The sequence below is a fragment of the Gadus chalcogrammus genome, chromosome 7 (genome assembly GCF_026213295.1).
Source record: "Gadus chalcogrammus isolate NIFS_2021 chromosome 7, NIFS_Gcha_1.0, whole genome shotgun sequence".
Lineage (NCBI taxonomy): Eukaryota > Metazoa > Chordata > Actinopteri > Gadiformes > Gadidae > Gadus > Gadus chalcogrammus.
In genome coordinates, this window is record NC_079418.1 from 3,184,255 (window position 1) to 3,204,722 (window position 20,468).

A 20,468-nucleotide genomic window follows, 5' to 3' on the forward strand; every position below is an offset into this window, starting at 1 on the left:
ATCTATTTTGCTCGGGATGACTTAAAACCTTTGTCAAATGATTCGTTCTCTACCATGAGCTCGGGAGATATTTATGAACGGCACACTCACTGAAATGACTTTAATTCTTTAACGTTTTGATGTTGTACGAAGCAAACATCACATCATCACAGGAAACTCTTTCTTTCATCATAATTTCATTCACCACTAGGTGTCCCTAGCGTACTCATTTGAAGCTTCGAGGTCGAACCACTTTGATGGTACACCTGGCTGCGAGGCTTTGACGTTTCATGAGGCATCATCTCGCCACCACTATTCTGTTGTTTAAACCCGCAACAGAAAAACAAAAATAGATACATTTGTAGGCTACACCAGAAGGCAGAACGCAGCGAGCGAAGAAATAAGACCCTACCACCAAAACCAGCAATAGACTGTCCAATTATATTTAGCCTTAGTAATAGCCGCACTTGAACCATATGGGGATTTTATTCGTGAACTATTTGACAATAGAAAGGCACACGACGAGATCAGTACCGCTCTAAAGCAATCTGGTGCACCGAAGTGCTCCGTTATGACGGTGAGGAGGTTCTGTGTGGAGCACAACCTTCGAAGAAGAAATCTAGTTTCTTTCTTCTTCTATGTAGCTTATTGTACAATATGTAGGCTACTTGTCATTTAGATGTATTTTAATGTTTTATGACCAGCTAGGTTTCTTAGTAAACAGCCACCTGGAATATCATGGCGATCTTCTCCACAGTCATATCGTCCACTCGCAGACTAAGTCGCCGGCTCCCACGGAAAACAATAAAGCTGGCCATCGTAGAATGCGAGACTCAATGGAAAGTTTGAAACCACGCGCCCTTTTCCCGGCATTCATTGTGGTTTTATCTAAATATCACAAAAACAAAACAAGCAACTGCCGTTTATTTGTTTATTCCTTTTGCCCTTTTTCCGTTTCAAAACCAAATCAGAAAAACCAAAAAACGACTTATTTGGTTTTTCTGATTTTGTTTTAAATCGGAATATTCAAAGAACAAACCATACACAGATTATTCTGATGGTTCTGCCACCATTTCTGGGTCGTTTGGTGGGTGTGTCATTGCCCCATGTCGCCTCTCCAAGGAAAAAGTGCATATGCAACTTGCTCTGTTCGGACCGACACAATCCGGATGTGACGCAGCGGAAGTATCCAATCGCGCCTCGAAAATGTAGTCAGATTGTAGTTTCGAAAATGCTGTACGGCACAGACACACACCCAAACATGGCACCGGCTAGATATAAACAGCCAGTTGCGAGGCAATTGTTGCATTCATCATGGATCAATCGACTGATAAGGGACCCAAGAGGCGACTGTCGGTGGAACAAAAGAAGAATGGACCAGAAAAGAGATCAGACACGAGTGAAAGGGGAACTATGCAACTTTTTTGGCTTGATTTTCCTTAATACAGTATAACAGGCTAAGAGTCATTGCGATGGTTCTATTATACATTTTTGTTCGATTGTTCGTTGTTTCGACTCCCCATTGCGCATCTTGGCGGAGAAAAGGAATATGTTTCTGCCGGCGACCCGCCGCCCACTCTCGCGGGAGTCTCGGGTCCCGAGAAGTAACGAATTGCTTTACGGCACAGACCCCCAAACACGGAACCGGCTCGATATAAACACAAGTAACTAAGGGATTGTTACATTCATCATAGATCAGCCGACTAAAAAGAGACAGAGAAACCCAATGTCGGAGGAACAGAAGAAGAGAAAAGGGAGATTGACCGACAGAGAGGCCAGACACGAGTAAACGTTGGGCAAGCTTTTCAGGAATAGCGTGAACTGAAAGAAAAAGAAGACTGCAAATCAGACGCCGACTTGGCCGTGTTGCTTTTGAAATTGAAAATACCCTTGGGTGAACTTTGTCTTCGTGGTATTCTTGATGTTGATAGTCTCTGTACAATTGTACCGGGGGCGAAAATTGTACCGGCCTACGTCATCCATAGTAATCCATTCTAAACCTGCCTGGTAACAGACGATCGCGTCGAACAACGTGGAAGGTTCTTGAACATCCGCAAACTCGTTCATTGAGCGCGACAAGACAGATAACACTTATTTTACAAATTACATTTATTAGGGTTCCTAACTTTATATTTGTATTGTATTTATCTATTTCCCTACACAGTAATAGCTAAATGTTATGGGGATAACGTGAATTATAATAATAAAAAACATTTACCAGTAAGTAAATGCCTGTCCACCTATCTACCCATCTATCTATCTATTACCTATAATCTAAATTTAATTAAGGAAATTAAATTAACACAAGCTAGCTAGACTATGATACACATTAAACACTCAGTTTACTAGCTCAATTCGATTAAACAATTAAATGCAACACAAATGTAAAGTAAAAACAAGTGTTATCTAGCGATCCGTTATCTGGATTATATTATTTCGTCTTCGGCAACATGAGCGCGATTGAAACCTGCCTGGCAACGGACAACCCCTTACGTAATCTGTTGTCCGTTGCCTGGCAACGGACGACTGATGACGTAGGCCAGTACAATTTTCGCCCCCGGTACAATTTTAACGTGACAAGCCCTGTAAAAATTGTTTTCTCAACCGTTTTGTTGTGAGCCCTGTATGTTTCTAGCTTGCAACCATATAAACACCTTTCTTTCCATGGTTGTTTTGCTGTTCGTCTGTCTCGTCCCCCAGATACAGACTGAATCTCCGAATCCAGGTTCTTGTTTATTTCGATTATTATGTTGGCCAACACTCTTACACTGATTGTTCTGTTCAACCTAAGATAAAACAATTATAATCTAGGATATACATTCTCCCTGTCAACTATAAAAAAGGATGGATTCATGTTTATTGCAATACAAATACACCATTTTAAAAATGTATAACCTTGCCTACACTTTATGAACATCTACTTCGGACATGGATCCACCCATTCGCCGGCTTCTTTGAAAACAAATGCACATGGCTCGCGTAGAAGTGCATGGGGAAGGGTCGTCAACGAGTTGTTACGACAGTGTTGTAAAATATCTACTACGAAGCTGTAGGGGGCGCTATGTAGAGAAATGTGCGTGCCAAACCAAGAAAACAGCGAAGAAATGCCCGATCCTGCATAGTGGGCCTTTAATGTGTAACACTGGGACATCACCCTTCACATCTAAAGGACCTTGATAGTGAGACATAAAGCAACAATTTACCCACAGCTGATTGACAGAGCCTGAAAGGGTCAGAGGAATGGTCGTGTCCCAGATATAATATTCTTTGACCCTTCTGATGGCCCTCTCCACCGAGATTCTAAGCCGGGCGATACTCTGTTTTTTTTTCGGTGTCCTCTCTGGTGAACCTGGCGACTCTTTTAAATGGCGGGATTATGAGGGTGGCCCCAACTTCAGAAAGCATCTTGTCGATGACGAAGCCTTTGTCAGCCAAGCATGCATCTCCTGGCTGAAGTAGACCAAGGATTCCTGACTGCTGTGTGATTTCTCTGTCTGATATGGAACCAGTGTACAGCTTAGAAATGAACCAGCCGTGTGCCGTCCATGGGCAGGTGGGGCGGCGAACTCCCTGCAAAAGCATGCTCCCAAAAAAAATAGTTCCTTTGTACCGTATTGGTCCGAATATAAGACGGCCTTTTTCCCCCTCGAAATAGGTCCGAAAAAGTCGGGTCGTCTTATATTCGGGGTCTAGTATTCAGAGCGCAGTTTCTCTTCTTCGCCTCTCCCTTTAAATGTCAATAAACATTCGCGGCCGCAGGTGGCGCCAGAAATTGGTTCCGGGAAGAAGTAGTCCAGCGCCCTTAACAACCAGACCGTTACCGGTGTTTAAAGACAGGCTGACCATTTAGAGACAAGTGGCTCAAAAGTGTGTCAGGTCAATCAACAACAGCGGAGGAGCTATGATGCCAATTTTAAAATAATGGTCGACAATAAGGCAGAGTCAAGTAACAACTGGCAAGCTGCCAAGAAGTTCGGGGTCACGGAGTGTAACGTAAGAAGATGGCTTAAGAAATAATGTCTCAAAGATGACAACAGTCAGCGCAAATCCTACCGTGGTCCTCAAAGTGGTCGTTTCAGTGAGGTTGACTGGAAAGTCTTTGAATACGTCAGAGAAAACGCGCTTTGGGAGGAGCCGGTGGAAGGGGAGCAGCTGGGAGCGATGACAGCGAGAGCGAACACAGCGGGGCAGAGGACGTATGCGAGGGATAGAGAGACATCGGAGGAGAAGTTTGGCGAATTTTAGTTAAGTTTAGTTCACAATGTTGCTTGATTATTGCTTGACATTAATTTTGAATCATTCTGTAGATATTTTGCCTTGTAAGTGCCGTGGCCTTTACTGGCATTATTATTATTGTCATTAATATAACAAGTGTTCAATTCACTGTGTTTTTAATATTGTTATTTTAAAATAAAATGAAGTTCTTTGTTCTGCAAATCTTTTTTTCTAAATGTGTGTTGAAAAACGGGGGGTCGTCTTATATTCGGACCAATACGGTATATCATTGGTCCAAGTGTAATTTTAATAATGTGATAGTCTATTAACTATCTATAGTTTCTGTAGGCTTTCCGATTATTTTTGGTCTGTTGATATCAAATTGATGGTGGCGATTCTAGTTGAGTTTAACGTGTCATGCAATGTGGGGCGGCGGAGCTCAACGATCGCGTCCCTCCGTATGTTTCTCGCATAACCCTGCAGGCTGCAATAAGAATTGCAATCAGCGCTGTAAGACGCCCATATGGTCGTAAAGTAGTCTGCCCCATGGTCATATTCTAGGACTGTTGTTGTTTAAAATTGAATTACTCCGCCTGTATCTTTCGGCATTGAAGACTATAGGTTGTTTTCAGATGACGTCACACCTTTCCCGCGCTTTCAAGTGGAGGGCAGGAAGTGCTGAGCCAGTGTAAGAGCGCGGCAACAATGCCTATGTTTTGCTCGGTGTATGGTTGTTCTAACCGATCCAACAGAGAGAGAGAAAAAAGCTATTTTCGCATCCCCAAAGTTGTGCACCATAAGGGTGATAATTTAAAAAATATCACGAAGAAGCGCTGCCAGGCATGGATTAAAAACCTTCGCCTGAAGTCTAGTGGAGTGGAGTCTGGCAATGCTCGTGTTTGCGGTGATCACTTTGTGACAGGTAAGTGACATAGCTTGCAAACCTTAGCTTAAACCGTACATAATGCAGAACATGGGGGTGATATTACCATCTGGATATCACAGGGAATAAAGCCTTCTAGCTACATCTGTGATATATTTTATTATGTTAGTTAATAGCTACATGTTACAGAGTAGCTGCAGTAGATGTCTCCGGTGTACCTTTAGCTAGCTAACGTTAGCTTCATGTGATATCATCATCGCCCAACCTGTTCGGCATGGTTTGTCTTCTTTTTATGCCAGAGCTTTTTTTCTAGCTATTGCTTTACACTTAATACAATATCGTTAGTACAAGCAGGCTAGGCTAGTGTTGCTGGTCAGCTAACCTTCTGCGCTTTCACTGGGTGTTTGTTCTGCAACAGTCCTACAGTATGGATTGACAAGCCACTATTTTGATAATTGTTCTATTCAGGCTGCCCGAGTGCTGTCAAGGATGTAGAGTCGACAGACTGGGCTCCTACGGTCAATCTCGGCTATGAGTCTATGACACAGGTAAACCAGTGACTGAGGCATCTCATAAAAGAGAGCAGAGAAGGCAGTCCAGAGAAGCTCAAGTTACCTGCACCAACATAGACGAGCTACCAGAACCAGAGTGCTTGAAAGGTAAACAATTTTAATGACTATGTTGCCAATGCTAGATTAATTATTTCAACACTTTCCTCTTTTTTACTTTAGAAGCGGTATTAAACTTGTTTAGAACTAACCTATTTCTCTCAACCTTTGCCAAATATACTGTGTAAATGCAGCTGCCTGCGCCAACACAGCTGCATTGCTGGACCTTGGTGTGACGGAGAACCAAGATCCAGAACAAATGAAAGGTAAATTAAATGTAAATGTAGAACTGCAAACTCTAAAACTATATATATATTTAGTTGTGTGGTTGATAACTTGTCTTTACATATTGTATGTGTATATAGAGCATATATATACAAATTTTATTTTTACATTGCATTCTTACATCATATATCTGTAATGAATTGTAAATGTTAAACTGACCGAAATAAAGTAAACTATCTCTTTTAATCTTATCCCCTTTGCCAAATATTTGATGTAGATGCAGAATGTCAGACAGACCTGAGCATGGACGATCTTGACAAGATGGAAGACGCTATGAACCAAGCATCAGCAGAGCTGAGCGACCTCAGAATTAAGGCACTGGACACACAATTTACCCAAGAGGCCTTTCAGAACAACCAAGACAAGACTAAGTTTTACACAGGTCTGCCAAATTTCTTAGTTTTGATGCAAGTGTTTCAACTATGTGAGCCATACATCCCCTGTAGCCCTTTGTCTGCACTCTCCACATTTGAACAGCTCATTTTGGCTTTACTAAGATTGAGATTAAATCTTTCACTCCAGGATTTGGCCTTCAGGTTCAAGGTTTCCTGTTCCACCGCTTCTAGAATTTGGCACAAGTTAATCTGCGTCCTTCATGAAAGGCTGGAGTTCCTAATAGAATGGCCAGAGCGAGAGGTACTGCAAGCGACTATGCCAATGTCATTTAGGCAAGCATTTGGATGCAAGGTTGCCGTGATAGTTGACTGTTTTGAAGTGTTCATTGAAAGGCCTTCCAATTTACTTGCGAGAGCACAGACCTGGTCTAGCTACAAACACCACAACACAGTTAAATTTCTCATTGGTGTTGCTCCTCAAGGATATATCACCTACATCAGTCATGCGTGGGGAGGAAGAGTTAGTGACAAGCATATTACTGTAGAGAGCAGCATTCTAAAGAATCTGTTGCCTGGAGACATTGTTCTTGCTGACCGTGGCTTTAATATAGGGGATAGTGTAGGATTTTACTGTGCTTCATTGAAGATGCCAGCTTTCACAAAAGGGAAGAGCCAGCTATCTGCATTTGAGGTAGAGAAAACAAGAACATTTGCTAATGTTCGTATTCATGTAGAAAGGGTCATAGGATTAGTGCGAAGAAAATATCAAATTCTGCAGAGCAGGGCAATGCCCATTGAAAACATGTCAGTAAAAAGAGGTGATCAGCTAGCGTTGATTGATAAGATTGGTGTAATTTGCTGTGCATTAACAAATCTTTGTGACTCTGTTGTCCCACTGGAGTAAATATCTTCTATTGTATTCTGAAATGTAAATATGCCATATCTAAATGTAATATACCTTTTTATATATACTTGTTCATTCTATTGTGTAAAGAATTGTCAAGGAAATATATTTCCTCATTGGTTGTATAAAATGCAGGGTTTTTTCTAAACAAGGGAACAGGGGCGCTGCGCCCCGATACTCCCGGCGTGCGCCATCCTACCGAAATGCCGACTGAACCTGTCAGACTTGGATCTGTACTTACATGCTGCTGTACAACATACACTATTTCTCAAAACGATCTTTTCTCCGCGAAAATATCCCAACACCGCCTCGGCCGAAGCATCACGGCCGAGGCGAAAACATGGGTATTTTTTCTTTAGTTCGTCCGTGAACTTACATTTACGTTTAGGCATGGCTGCAGATGTAATGTGCTGTTGTAAACAGAGTGGAAGCGGCAAGGTGCTCAATGTTGCCAGATTGGAAATGGCAAAGTAACGTACCAAAGGCTCAAAATGGTCGTATTTGGAGGATAATTATCGTGGCTCTGGCAACCCTGAGATCGGTCGCCCAATGACGGACTCTCTCTACAGTCAGCTCGCGCAAGAAGGTGGAACGTAAGGGAGATACCATTTCCAGAACTTGGAAGGCCGTAATAACCATCGACATATACAATGGTAATAACTAGTAGGTTATGTGAAAGACCCAGAAACACAAATATGCGACGAGGCAAAAACAAATATGCGACGAGATAATGTCCGAAAACCGGACATTATCATCAATTAATAAAGAAAACCCGGACGCCCCGGACGGGACGTAAAAAGTGGACATGTCCGGGGAAAAGAGGACGTTTGGTCAGCAGGCTCAACCTGTTTGACGCATGAGGAGCGTGTAACAGCGAGCGACCAAGTGACGTGTTTTTTTTTAAAATCTTTTTATTATAATAATTGCAATACAATATACACAAACATACTGACAAGTGCTCATCACATCAGCCAAAAAACAACAATAAATAAATAATATGATAAAATGTAATGACGTGACACTGGCGCGAACTACAAGTCAACCGTTAGACGCATAGACTAGATAGACTAGATAGAATAAAGTACCGTTAGACGATTCGTTTATAACGTGAAAACATGTCATCCCACGGAACGAAACGAAAGGCCAAAGAGTGTCCGGGGCAGAGGAAGATGACATCTTTTTTCTGTCACAATGTGGAGGAAGATAATGCCAACAGCGAGATCGCTTCAATAGAGGCGGGGGAATCCGTGACCATCGACGAACACCTGTCTGGCTCGGATGAGTGTTCAGTGGAGAGGCAGAATCAGAAAAGGGCAGAGTTTCTGGAAAAGTTCAAGTATGTGTTTGTTTAAATGTAATTTAGTTGTATTCCAACTTTACAAAACATCCTTGAACAACTAACTTTACCGTGTAGTATAACTATAAGAAAACATCAAATGTTAATTTTTTTAATAATATGAAATGAAGGCCCCAGAAGAAAAATAATTCAGGACACCTGGTTGGATACCAGGAGGCGTGGGAGAAGCAATACCCCTGGCTTTATTGCGTCAACAACAAAACAGGGATGATGTGCAGCATTTGTAAGCGGCACAACCAGCAACAACAAAATGGCGAATTCATCTGGAGCAAGATACCCTGCACCAGCCTGCGAGTTGATAAAGTAGGTGACCACGCCAAGTCACAACAACATGTCAGGGCGCAGGCCAAGGAAAACAACCGCATTGCAGCGGAGGTGAATGGAGGCATCCGCCAAGCCATGGCAAACACTGTAAGTAAAAAGTCTTCATTTCAGTGTGCAACAATCTCAACATACACTTCTCGTCTTGCACATGTTTGCTTGGTTTAATTTGAGTTAATCTTGACATGTTTTCCCCTGCTGATCTTCCTGTCCAGGTCTCCTTGAACCGAGAAGCGGTGAAGGCGGCATTGAAGGTGGTCTACCACCTTGCAAAAAAGGAAATACCTCATCACACCAACTTCAAGGACTTGGTCATGTTTGCGGCGACTGAGTTAGGTAAGGAGTACCCTTACTTTAAGTAAATTAATTATTCCATCTGTTGTGTCTAAAACACTTTGTTATTATTTCAACACTGCTAATGATGGCCTTTTTCATGACTTTCGTGACAGGTTGTGAGGTTTTCAACAGACTTAATGTTGGTAGGAATGCCACATACACAAGTAGCACAGTTGTGGATGAGTTTCTGAGTGTCCTTGGCACACAGTTGGAAGAGGACCAGCTGATCACCATCAGGGCCAGCCCATTCCTAGGACTGATGTGCGACGAGACCGTGGATATCTCTACAACCAATGAGCTGGTTCTATACTGCAGGTATATAAACGTTTAATGTAAATTACTTATATAATATGTGCTACATAATACGTCATAGGGCAACATTCTATATTTGTTCTAGCTGCTCACATGTAACAATATTATCTACTGACTGTTCCAGGTGCATCGATGGCGATGGCAAATGTCAGGCCAACTTTCTGAAGGTTGTGGCCTTAAAAGATGGAAAGGCCGACACTGTCAAAGGTGCCCTCATTCATTACATGGAGGAAAATGATCTGTCGATCCAGAAGGTGGCTGGTTTCGGCTCAGATGGAGCAGCATGTATGAAAGGTGAGTTACCGACAATTTTGTAATCGAAATTAAGTATATCTGCAAAGACAAAAAAACAAAACATAAGTGCCAGTAGGGGCAGCGCTATCAGCTAATGAAAGGGAACAATTGATTTTATTTCCTCTGCAGGAAATCGAACTGGTGTTGCCACTCAGCTCAAGGGGGACAATGCAAAGATACTTAGTATCCACTGCATTGCTCACAGACTCGCCCTTGCTGTCGGACAAGCTGGTAACAAGGTGTTGGCGAAGTCTTCAAGCCAAACCTAATGACCCTGTTTCTCTACTACAACGGCAGTGCAGTTCGATCAGAAGGCCTGAAAGAGATACAGGTAAACCTTATTTATATAGGTGTCTTACAAAGCAAAGTGACATCAAACCTTGTTTCACCTTCGATCGATTATTTTTTACAAAAGCCATATGTCCCAGAAAATGCAATTAAGTATTTTTTTTTTTCAAAGCAGTTGTTCAATTCATTACAATGTTTATTGTATCTATTCCTACAGAACATCCTACAGGAGATGGAGTTGAAGCTGAAGCAACCAAAGGATGTGAGGTGGCTGTCCCATGATGCTGCAACAAAAGCCCTTTATAGGTCACTGCGTAGCGTTTTGGTACATCTCAATCAGGAGATGGGTAAGGGTGTTGTAATGGCCAGAGCTCTTTGGAGCTGGCTACGCACCTACAAGGCCATAGCAACCCTCTACCTGCTGTGTGACGTCCTTCCTCACTTGTCAGCCCTCAGCAAGTGTTTTCAGCAAAAACAGCTTGATCTGACAGAAATCCACAGGGCAGTAGAGACCAAGAAGCAAGTGATACGGCTGGCCAGGGATCAGCCAATTGAAGGTGGACGGCTGGCTAACCTGGATGTGGACCTGAGCCCAGGGGGACGGTTGGATGGTCTAGAGATCCAAGTGTTTGACCAGCAGCGGCAGGAGTTTGCAAGTGTTCAGAGACAATTCATAGATAACCTTGTGGAGAACATGGAGGAGCGGTTCCCCCAAACTGAACTCCTGGCAGCATTTGGGGTGCTTGACCCTGGCTGCCTACCAAACTCCATGACTGGAGACTATGGATGGGAGGAGATGAACCAGCTGTCCACCTTCTATTCTGATGGCCACTCCCCCATTGACCGGGAAGAACTGCGGGATGAGTGGATCTCCTTCAGACAGCACCTGGGCAGTTACCGTCAGAAGACACCAAAAGTCATGTGCCAGGTGCTGTCTGCCAATCCAACACTTGCATGCCAGTACCCTAACATAGCCTCCCTCTACGCCAGAATGGTGGTCATTCCGGTTCACACGGCTGACTGTGAAAGGGCCTTCTCCACCCTCAAAAGGGTGAAGACAAGGCTAAGGTCTACCATGACTAACGCTACCCTGAACCACCTCCTCAGGATCAGTATTGAGGGGCCTGCAATTGACAAGGCAGTGAGCCGTTGGGGCAGTCTCAGGAACAGACGGCTGCTGTTGTGATTTGTCCTACTTAATAAAAGTTTAGCCAATATTTTTGAAATTTGTCGTGTTTATTTACAGGGTAAAGTTGTACAAGTCTACCAAAAGTTGATAGTATTTTAGTTTTTCAGGATGACCACAAGAGCTAGAATTTCTCTCTAAGATAGCCTCAGAATGTACCATTTAATCATTATTTTTTCAAAGGCTTCGCGCCACACCATCCCCCGCCTCGGTCGCGTTGCTCCCTCGGCTTTGCGCATGGGTCTGCTCCCTGCTACTTTTTTTTTCTAGAAAAAACCCTGAAATGCATTGCTTAAACATCCATGCTGTTTGCTTTTTTTGTGTCCGTAAACTTAAAACCCAATATTTTGTTCATCTTCACAAGTTTTTGCCCTGCTGGCAAGTAAAAATAGACCATGCTTTGAAATCTGACTCTGGTTCATTATTTGAAACCTTATCAGTTTTCCTATCGAATCAGAATATTTCTCTAACAAGAATCCATAAATATTTAATGCAATATATCTTTGTAAATATACTTTTCTCCCCCATAGATAGAGTAATGGTGTGTTTTTTTGGAAGTGACGGGGAAACAAGTATACGGAAGTATACGGAAATGCATACAGCAAAAAACAGTGTGTATTGTACTCTATGGGTGTACATTTAACACCCATTTCGGGGTATATATAGGTCCAAGAGTTCAGTGTTGACTGAACACTGTTAGAAGAGCAAAATATGTACTCCAAATTTAGAGTTACATTTGAACACTTTGAGAGTGCAAATGTACTCTATTAGTGGTACTTTTGGGCACTCATTCAGTGCTTCCTTACACCTGCAGTGTAAACCTAGAACCCCAGAGAGAAAAAAGATTTACTCCAAGTCAGTGTTTTGTAGCACTTCGCAGAGCTGATTATTTAATACTTCTAGAGTGAGAATGTACTCTGACTGGTGTACAACCAACACCTTTGAGGTGAATTATCAACACTTCATGAATGAATAGTCTACACATTAGATTCTTGAAAACATTATATTTTTATTGATGCTGCTGTTGTTACAGTGCATACATTTATAATATAGTTAACATTATAATTAAACTTAAATTATTTTACATCAAGAACCATATGTAGTTTTACATTTATATGATGGAACCAACAACTTGAAAATAAATGTGTCCCTGTCAACCAATTAAAGTGGAATTCCGGTGTATGTTTTGTATGATAACGAGTTGAAACGTTAGTTTTGGAGCACAAAAAACGTACAATAAGGGTATAAACATATAAAACGAGGCATTGACAACTTTGTAAGTGCACAGATTGTTTATTAAAAAGTACATTTTATACACACAATACCATCAGTAGATCACCCGTCGACGCCATAAGTAGATTGAAAATCACAGAGATTGTGACATCCATCAGCAACACACAAGCTCTGGCGGCATGCCATGGGACCTTTAAAAAAAATATATATATTATCAGTATACAATTACCTTGTGAAACTTCACTACAAGATCCACAGCTTCCCGGATACTGATTTTGACAGCTCCCTTCTTTCCACTTGGAGGTGGTGGCAGGAGGTAGACCAGCAGGAGAAGTGAGGCCATGTCACTATCCCAACCTGAAAAGGGAGAGCACATACTTTGAGCATGAAATACACCTGATGAAAGCACATGACACAACATAAAAGGTTCAAAAAGTTCTTGTCAATAAATAGTCAGCATCTAAAAAGGTGGCCAAATCCAAACAGGTTATTATCATAACCTGTTTGGACCCTTTTTTTAAAAAAAAAGGGTCCTATGTTCCCCAGTCTCATACAAAGAGGGGAACATAGGACCCGGGGAACATAGGACCCGGGGAACATAGTCACGCTCCCACTAAATTGAAGCCACGTGCCTTGTTAGCATTAGCTAAAAAATGGTAAAGAGGCGTTAGCTAAATTGAAGACATGTGCCTCATTAGCATTGGCCATTAAGTTTGACATTAGCTAAAATCGTTAGCATTTATAAGTTGGTTATCAGATCTAAAAGACGAAGAAATGCTGAATATTCTGCATTCAGGGTTTCTGCAGGTTTGAACAAGTTAAATTTAAGACTTTAATACCACATTCCTTGGCGATATTGATTCGATCCTCTCTAGTCAACCGTCTCTGCCGAAACAGTTTGCCGCGTAGTGTGGAAGAGAACAAACGGTCACATGTCTCTAGATTCAACCAATGAGAAGTCATTACTCACCCGGGCAAAAACAAGTCGACATTTATTAAATGCCTCTTTGGTGCCGAGGTCATTGACCCATCCACATACAAAGTAATTAAAAAAAATGTGTGTGTGAACAACATACATGTAGGTGCACCTACATACATGTAGTATAAAACTGCCAAAATCAAAACTAAACTGCATCCCAAAACAATCCAAAATGTGTTGTTTGCGTGATAAGTGAATGTATAGGTCCTCAACTGTCATATTTTTCACCGCTGATTCAGCTCAGAAAAACATGCATCTGAATCAGTGGCGATTTCTCTAAGACTGCAAGGGAAGCTCAGCTTCCCCTAAAATTTCGAACATTAAATTGTCAAATATGTATTGTTGTGTTAACATTTCATTGACTACAAATTCGTTAAAATACGTTAATGTCGAAGACGAGTTCGATAAGAATCCTATCCAAGACTGACTCGATTTTGTTAACTTCTCATACATTCCCGTAATGTCAATGCATTAGACCGTAGAAGCCGAGCGTCCATTCACTTCAATGAGACTGCATGGAACAGTTTTTTTCATTGCCTCGAAACTCGACGGTCATTGGATAAATGCCCAGATTTGTCCCGCCCCCGGACGCTCAGCGTCTCTGGGGGTGGATGGAGCAGTGGGCTGGCCTGGGCTAGCCTGGACGCTGGGCTTCCGCGTTATGATTGGAGGATCAGTCGAAAGTCTGAATCACTTTTTGATTGACAGCTATTTGAGATATACACAGTCACTTCACTATCGGAGTTCAGTCCCATCGCGGATTTTGCAAGTGAAGTCTCATGACAAACTGCAACGCATTTCTTGGTATTTGCTTGGCGAAATTGCTTCCATTATTAATTTATTACACTGTGAATAAAACACATTTATTGTATTTCCTTGTTTCAGTTTAACATACTTTCCGCATTTCCTTGTTCCGAGATTAATATCGTTTCGTTAGTTCGTTCATTTATACTGTTGGCTAGGTCGGAGTGAACTAGCCAGCTAGCATTTTCTTGAAAAGGAACGGAGGGCCGAATTGAGGTATAAATAAATTGACAACTATTTTGATGTAGGCCAAAAATGAGCTTCCCCTCTTTAAAAGACCAGCAGCCGCCACTGATCTGAATACCTTTTTGACATGCGATGGCATGAGCCATTTGCACTTTTCAGTGGTGCAGGATGCAGTCTCTCTCATCTTCACACCTGCATCTATAGCGAACAGAACCGCTCCAACATGTGAGCAGGATTCTGACAATCTGTATAGACAGAGACATACAGGTTGATTGGATTGGCTAAACATTTATACAACATGAATATTATACCAAGCATTATTTTGTTTGAGCTAAAGTGTTGTGTTAAACATGCCTTGGGTTGTGATATTTATTAAATTACTTACCCAGCCATACAGTTACAGTGTGCTGTAACAACCTCTCCATCTTCTCTAGCTACAACCCAAGTTTTCAAGGGTGTTTCTCCGGACCTCTGGGAGTGGTTGACCTACAACATTTTAACTACAGTTAACTAGCTAGCAAAATACACTTAACAACATTGAGGTATACATCAGGCATGCAAACTCTCTAACGCTCTTAATGAAGCGTTTTATAAAATGGTTGCAACATTATTTAAATGTGGGCTTCTTTCTGTTCATCTTCATACATTATTTTTACTCAGCTGTTAGCAAGCCTAGTAGCTGCCTGACATGAGTCGATGTTGCTATAGCAACACGGTGGATTCGCCAAACAGTAGCCGAACGTTATATATATAAAGAAAACACATTTACTCACCCGGGCAAAAACAAGTCGACATTTATTAAATGCCTCTTTGGTGCCGAGGTCATTGACCCATCCACATACAAAGTAATTAAAAGCCTCTAGACTCTTGTATGCCTTCATTTGGTTTGCCGTATAATAGGAGGTCTGAAGGACGAGGAATTTGGTAATGTCCATCGCTTCGACGGCGGGCAAATCGGCTAAATCCCGAGAAAAATCACTCTTCTTCAGTTCGTATGGGTCATATCCAATGTGTGCAGCGATTTTTTCGCGATACCTGCTGCGGGCAGGTTCGTCGAGGTGCTTCACGTACTCTACTCTTCACGTACGCCTAGAATTTCCACTTCCTGCCCTCCACTTGAAATTCCCGCGTCATAAAAGTCACGTGATTGAAAACAAGCTATTTATTTATTTATTTCAGCAGGTATTCAAATTGCATACCTGATTTAAACAGCTGTTATTGAGAAATATCTGATTTCAAAAGTGTTGTTATTGAGAGATTTGCACACATCGTCGGGCCAAGTTCCAAATCGAAGGTCTGCTTGATTGATGACTTGTATTTCTACTTTTCATGTATTTGCAATGCACTCGCTAAGCCTGTTGTTAAAATAAAATATGGAAGAAATAACTTCCCTATAAGGGACATCATATGAAGAGTGTTGCGGATGGCACTTCAAAAGCGTGCAGTAACATTAGGCTATCTCATCTCATCTTCGTCCGCTTATCCGGGGTCGGGCCGCGGGGGGAGCAGCTCAAGCAGGGGGCCCCAGACTTCCCTTCCATTAGGCTATTCGTTTATTTTTAATTCTTACTCACAATGAGTTTAGTTAACATGTTTTAATGTAGCTCAAAATATATATGTAAAAAATATACATAAATTGTGGGTGTGGTCATACGCCAGTAGTTTCTGCCCCACCGAAATGAAGGGGCACCGCACGCTACTGGTGATAACTCCACATGGAGCAATGCCAATCAGACCTTTGAAGGTGTTGGTATTCTTGTAGTGGGAGAATGTCTTAGACTGGAGGGTGAGTGATGAGGGTGCCTCACACCTGATTTCTGTGCAGTCTAGAATCACTCGCACGTTAGGACAGTACTTGGCAAAAATTAATCCCACCCAAGATTCATTTAGTCCTTCGGGAAAGCGTGGAAGCTGAGGTATGGCTGTCTACGTCCTGATGTAGAGCAACACGGTACACTACAAGAACAACTGGGGGCTGCCATTGTTGTAGCTGCTAGACGCGACCGGAAGTTGGATTACCCTACTACGCGTTCCGGAAGCAGGAAGTGTGACATAGGCTATATAGATTGTTGCTTTGGCGCCGGTGAGACGGCAGCCTGTTGCATACAGCTCTGTGTAGTGTGTATGTTAAATGTCGATTTAGTATTATTATTTTTTGTATTTTTCTAGACTTATTTTTCTAGACTTCCTATAAGTGTGTTAGCTACAACTTTTGAGTGTTGTTAAGTTCTTAACCAAGACTTAACCATACTATCTGGAACGGGAGTGGAATCTATTATTATTATTATTATTATTATATGTGCCTAATATCGGCCAGACGGACGGAGCAAACTGCCGTGGTATACACCCGTTGGGAACTGATAAGCCTGGTACATGGCTCAATATTTGGGATTCGACATGACATACCGAAGGAACTCTTACAGAGGAGACATCGGGGAACCCGTGCAGGGATGAAGAGAAACAAGAGGAGGTTGGCGAGAACATGGAGAGAGACTTTTAAACCAGCCCTACCATCTATCACAATGGGAAATGTTTGCTGCCTAACGAACAAATTCGAAGAATTGGAAAGCCTGGTGAGGTACCACAAATTGTACCGGGAGAGCAGTATTGTATGCCTGACAGAGACGTGGCTGACGGAAAACACGCCTGACTCCCTGATCAGTTTCACCGGCTTCAAGACAATCCGAGCGGACAGGGACACCGGAGCGAGCGGTAAGCAGAAAGGAGGGGGGCTTTTACTGCTCGTCAACAACAAATGGTGTAACCCTAATCATGCCACTGTCAAAGAACAGATATGCAACAAGGACATTGAACTTTTAGCGGTTAGTTTACGGCCATACTACCTACCCAGAGAGTTCACTGTGGTGATAACTATTGTCGTTTACATTCCCCCATCTGCTAAGGCGGAAGTCGCGTGTGACGAGCTTCACACCACTATCGCGAGACTTCAGTCCAAGTTCCCAGAGGCGTTCATTGTTGTGTCTGGAGATTTCAACCATGTCTGTCTCTCTAAGACTTTGCCCACTTTTAAACAGTTTATTGACTGTGCAACTAGAGGTGTTAAAACACTTGATCTATTCTCTTGTATGCAAATGTAAAAAATGCATACAAATGTACAGCACTGCCCCCTCTTGGTCGATCAGACCACGACATGCTACATCTCTCTCCCTCCTACACCCCAGCTGTAAAGAGGCTGCCTGTCACCACCAGAACATCAAGAGTCTGGCATCCTGAGGCTGATGAAGCCCTGAGGTGCTGTTTTGAGACAACAGATTGGGATGTGTTCTGTGAGGACTATTGGGGAGACATCGACGGCCTAACAGAATGCATTACCAATTACATCAATTTCTGTTATGATGACATCATGCCATCCAGGGTAATTCGTTGCTTCCCTAACAACAAACCATGGATAACCAGCAGCCTGAAGTCCTTACTAAATGAGAAGAAAAAGGCTTTCAGGGAGGGCGACAGGAATAAAATCAAAGAACTTCAAAAGGAACTTAAGGTGAGGATTAAGGAGGGGAAAGAAGCATTTCGGCTCAAACTGGAACAACAGTTGCAGCAGGATGGAGTGAAGCAGGTATGGGCTGGAATGCGAAAGATCACGGGCATGAAGCAGAAGGGCAGTACACTGCCTGATGGTGAACTGAGTCTGGCCGATGATCTGAACAGGTTTTTCAACAGATTTGACTGCCCCACACCACCACTACCGCCCCTACCTCGTCTGCTGACCAATGCTGCTTCCTCACCACCTCCCCTCCCTCTCTCCAACACTCCTGAGATGTTACCTGCACAGAGTCCTCTTCTCACCTCCTACTCCACCAGCAACCCCACCTATGACTTTCCATACTGCCCAGGTTAAGATGATGCTGTACAGGCTGAAGCCAGGGAAAGCAGTGGGGCCCGATGACATCAGCCCAAGGCTACTGAAGACTTGCTCTTCAGAGTTGTGTGGTATTCTTACACACCTGTTCAACCTGAGCTTGCGCCTACAGAAGGTCCCAAGGCTGTGGAAAACATCTTGCCTAGTACCTGTCCCAAAGAAGACCCATCCCACAAACCACAATGATTACAGACCAGTAGCTCTCACTTCACATATCATGAAGACATTTGAGAGACTTGTTGTCCTCTCCTCCCTCTGCACTAGTGTGTCTAAGCAAATGGACCCTTTACAGTTTGCATATCAGCCTAACATCAGTGTTGAAGATGCCCTCATTTACATGCTGCAGAGGGCATACACACATCTGGACACCCCTGATGCATCTGTAAGGATCAGGGGCGGCGCCAAACGGTTGCTTGCCGTTGCTATAGCAACTCCAAGCAATTACTCAGAAACCCCAGAGCAACCCCTGATTTTTTGTCAAACTCAAACAACATATTTGAAATAATGCCATTTTCCGTAAAATGGTATTAAATAAGTTCAACTAAACCTATGGCCGAATGCGGTACCCGTCACCATACCGACCATTCCTGTCATATGAATCACCAGATTAAGTGCATAATCAGTGAGTAGCGTCAACATTTCAGGGCCGTGACTGGACTGTCGTTCAAATCAACACGAGTCAGCCTGGGACTCTCCTCTCCTCCCCTCCCCCTCACCGTGCCCGGTTCCCGAGCGTTGGGCATGCGCACACTCTGTAAGTGACATGAACAGATTAAAAAAAAAAACATACACACAATTAACACAAACTATCCCAAGCAATATGTACAATATTAATTAATTATTATTTAATGTACATGAAACAATAATTTCATTAATAGCATAGTCTTACGAAAAATAAATAACATTTCAAATATGCGGACATCTCGCGGCGAGATTATCAGTCAGAGATGTTCGTTGCCGGCTCGTTGGCGCTTAAAAAATATGGACAAGTTTTTACTATTTCGAAAGAAATCAAGTTCAAACACGACTCGCGATGGCGAGGCTGAGGATGGGCTCGTTAATAGCCAGACTTGTGTTGGACTTGGCAGTTGTTCGGAGGGGGGTTATGCTGAGGTCAAGAAACGGAAGAAAATATTGTAGCCCACACAGTTCTGAATTAGCAATACAATGTTAGCACATGCTTGCTAGCAATGTTGGTGTGTTAAACCGTATGGATTAAAGTGGAATATTGCAAGACGTCCTGTGATCAAGACATCGATTTAAGGTAGGCCGTTTGGTTATTAAGTTTGCCTGTCGCAGCATATTGACTTGGGGCCCATGTGATTTTGTTTTGAAGTAGAACTAGATTCTAGGTTTGGCTCATGCCAAAGGATGGGTTTATCGTAGGCTGGTATGATCCGCCCTTAATAGAAGTATTATGAAGTATAATAGTATCAACAATAATAGCAACTATTGTATTAATGTTCCACATAGGCCTACATTTGAGACGTATCGCGCAACTAATGTGAATGCTTTGGAATGTACTGTGGCGACGGTGGGTCTGAGATGTGCAATTCACCACTATTGACAGGACAGCTAACCTTGTAGTTGGGGGACTGCTGACGGGCTGTTGATTGAGAGAACTATGTTGTTTGTTATATGTCGTGTGGCCGCAGTGCCACCTGGACTAGCAGTGAATGTGTACATGCCGCTGGGCTATTTTCATGTTGGCCTTCTTAAAGATCTTCCTCTATATTGTTCTATGTCTTTATGTCTTTATATCTGTGCGTGTGTGATGGAGAGGGAGAAAGATAGCGCACATTGAACTGTCAAATGATCCGATCACACGCAATCACAGTGGTGCGATTAGTCTGTGTTGTTACTGTACTGTAAACTTGCCTCGTACGGGACCGCAACCACCCCAACCCGTGCCGAAAATGTCTTCCCGGCCGTGCCTCTGCCAAATTCAGGTATTTTGATCAAGTTTTTTTTTTTGACCAGCAACCTCTTGAATTCATACAGCAACTGTTAAGCAACTGCAACAAATTATTTCTGGCGCTGCCACTGGTAAGGATAACATTCTTTGACTTCTCATCTGCCT

General features: G+C 42.7%; 2 protein-coding genes across 7 annotated transcripts; both read left to right on the top strand.

Annotated features, from left to right (window-relative positions):
- Positions 1-5,356: 5,356 nt before the first annotated feature.
- Positions 5,357-8,130, top strand: LOC130385761 (uncharacterized). Its single transcript, XM_056594445.1, has 2 exons — positions 5,357-5,951; positions 6,188-8,130. Exons 1-2 carry the CDS (start codon positions 5,945-5,947, stop codon positions 7,207-7,209), a joined length of 1,029 nt encoding a protein of 342 aa, XP_056450420.1. The 5' UTR covers positions 5,357-5,944; the 3' UTR covers positions 7,210-8,130.
- LOC130385760 (SCAN domain-containing protein 3-like) lies at positions 8,125-11,513 on the top strand. 6 transcript variants are annotated; one of them, XM_056594444.1, is made up of 5 exons: positions 8,125-8,977; positions 9,103-9,223; positions 9,337-9,538; positions 9,660-9,829; positions 9,959-11,513. In XM_056594444.1, exons 1-5 carry the CDS (start codon positions 8,774-8,776, stop codon positions 10,096-10,098), a joined length of 837 nt encoding a protein of 278 aa, XP_056450419.1. In that variant the 5' UTR covers positions 8,125-8,773; the 3' UTR covers positions 10,099-11,513. The 6 variants fall into 6 exon arrangements, with proteins under 6 accessions (XP_056450419.1, XP_056450418.1, XP_056450417.1 ...); XM_056594443.1 differs by having other exon boundaries at positions 8,125-9,538; positions 9,660-10,160; positions 10,335-11,513; XM_056594442.1 differs by having other exon boundaries at positions 8,125-9,538.
- The last annotated feature ends 8,955 nt before the right edge of the window (positions 11,514-20,468 follow it).

Bases quoted from the DNA above. Each gene is read 5' to 3' on its own strand.
- LOC130385760 (XM_056594439.1), top strand. From the start codon at position 10,098: ATGACCCTGTTTCTCTACTACAACGGCAGTGCAGTTCGATCAGAAGGC.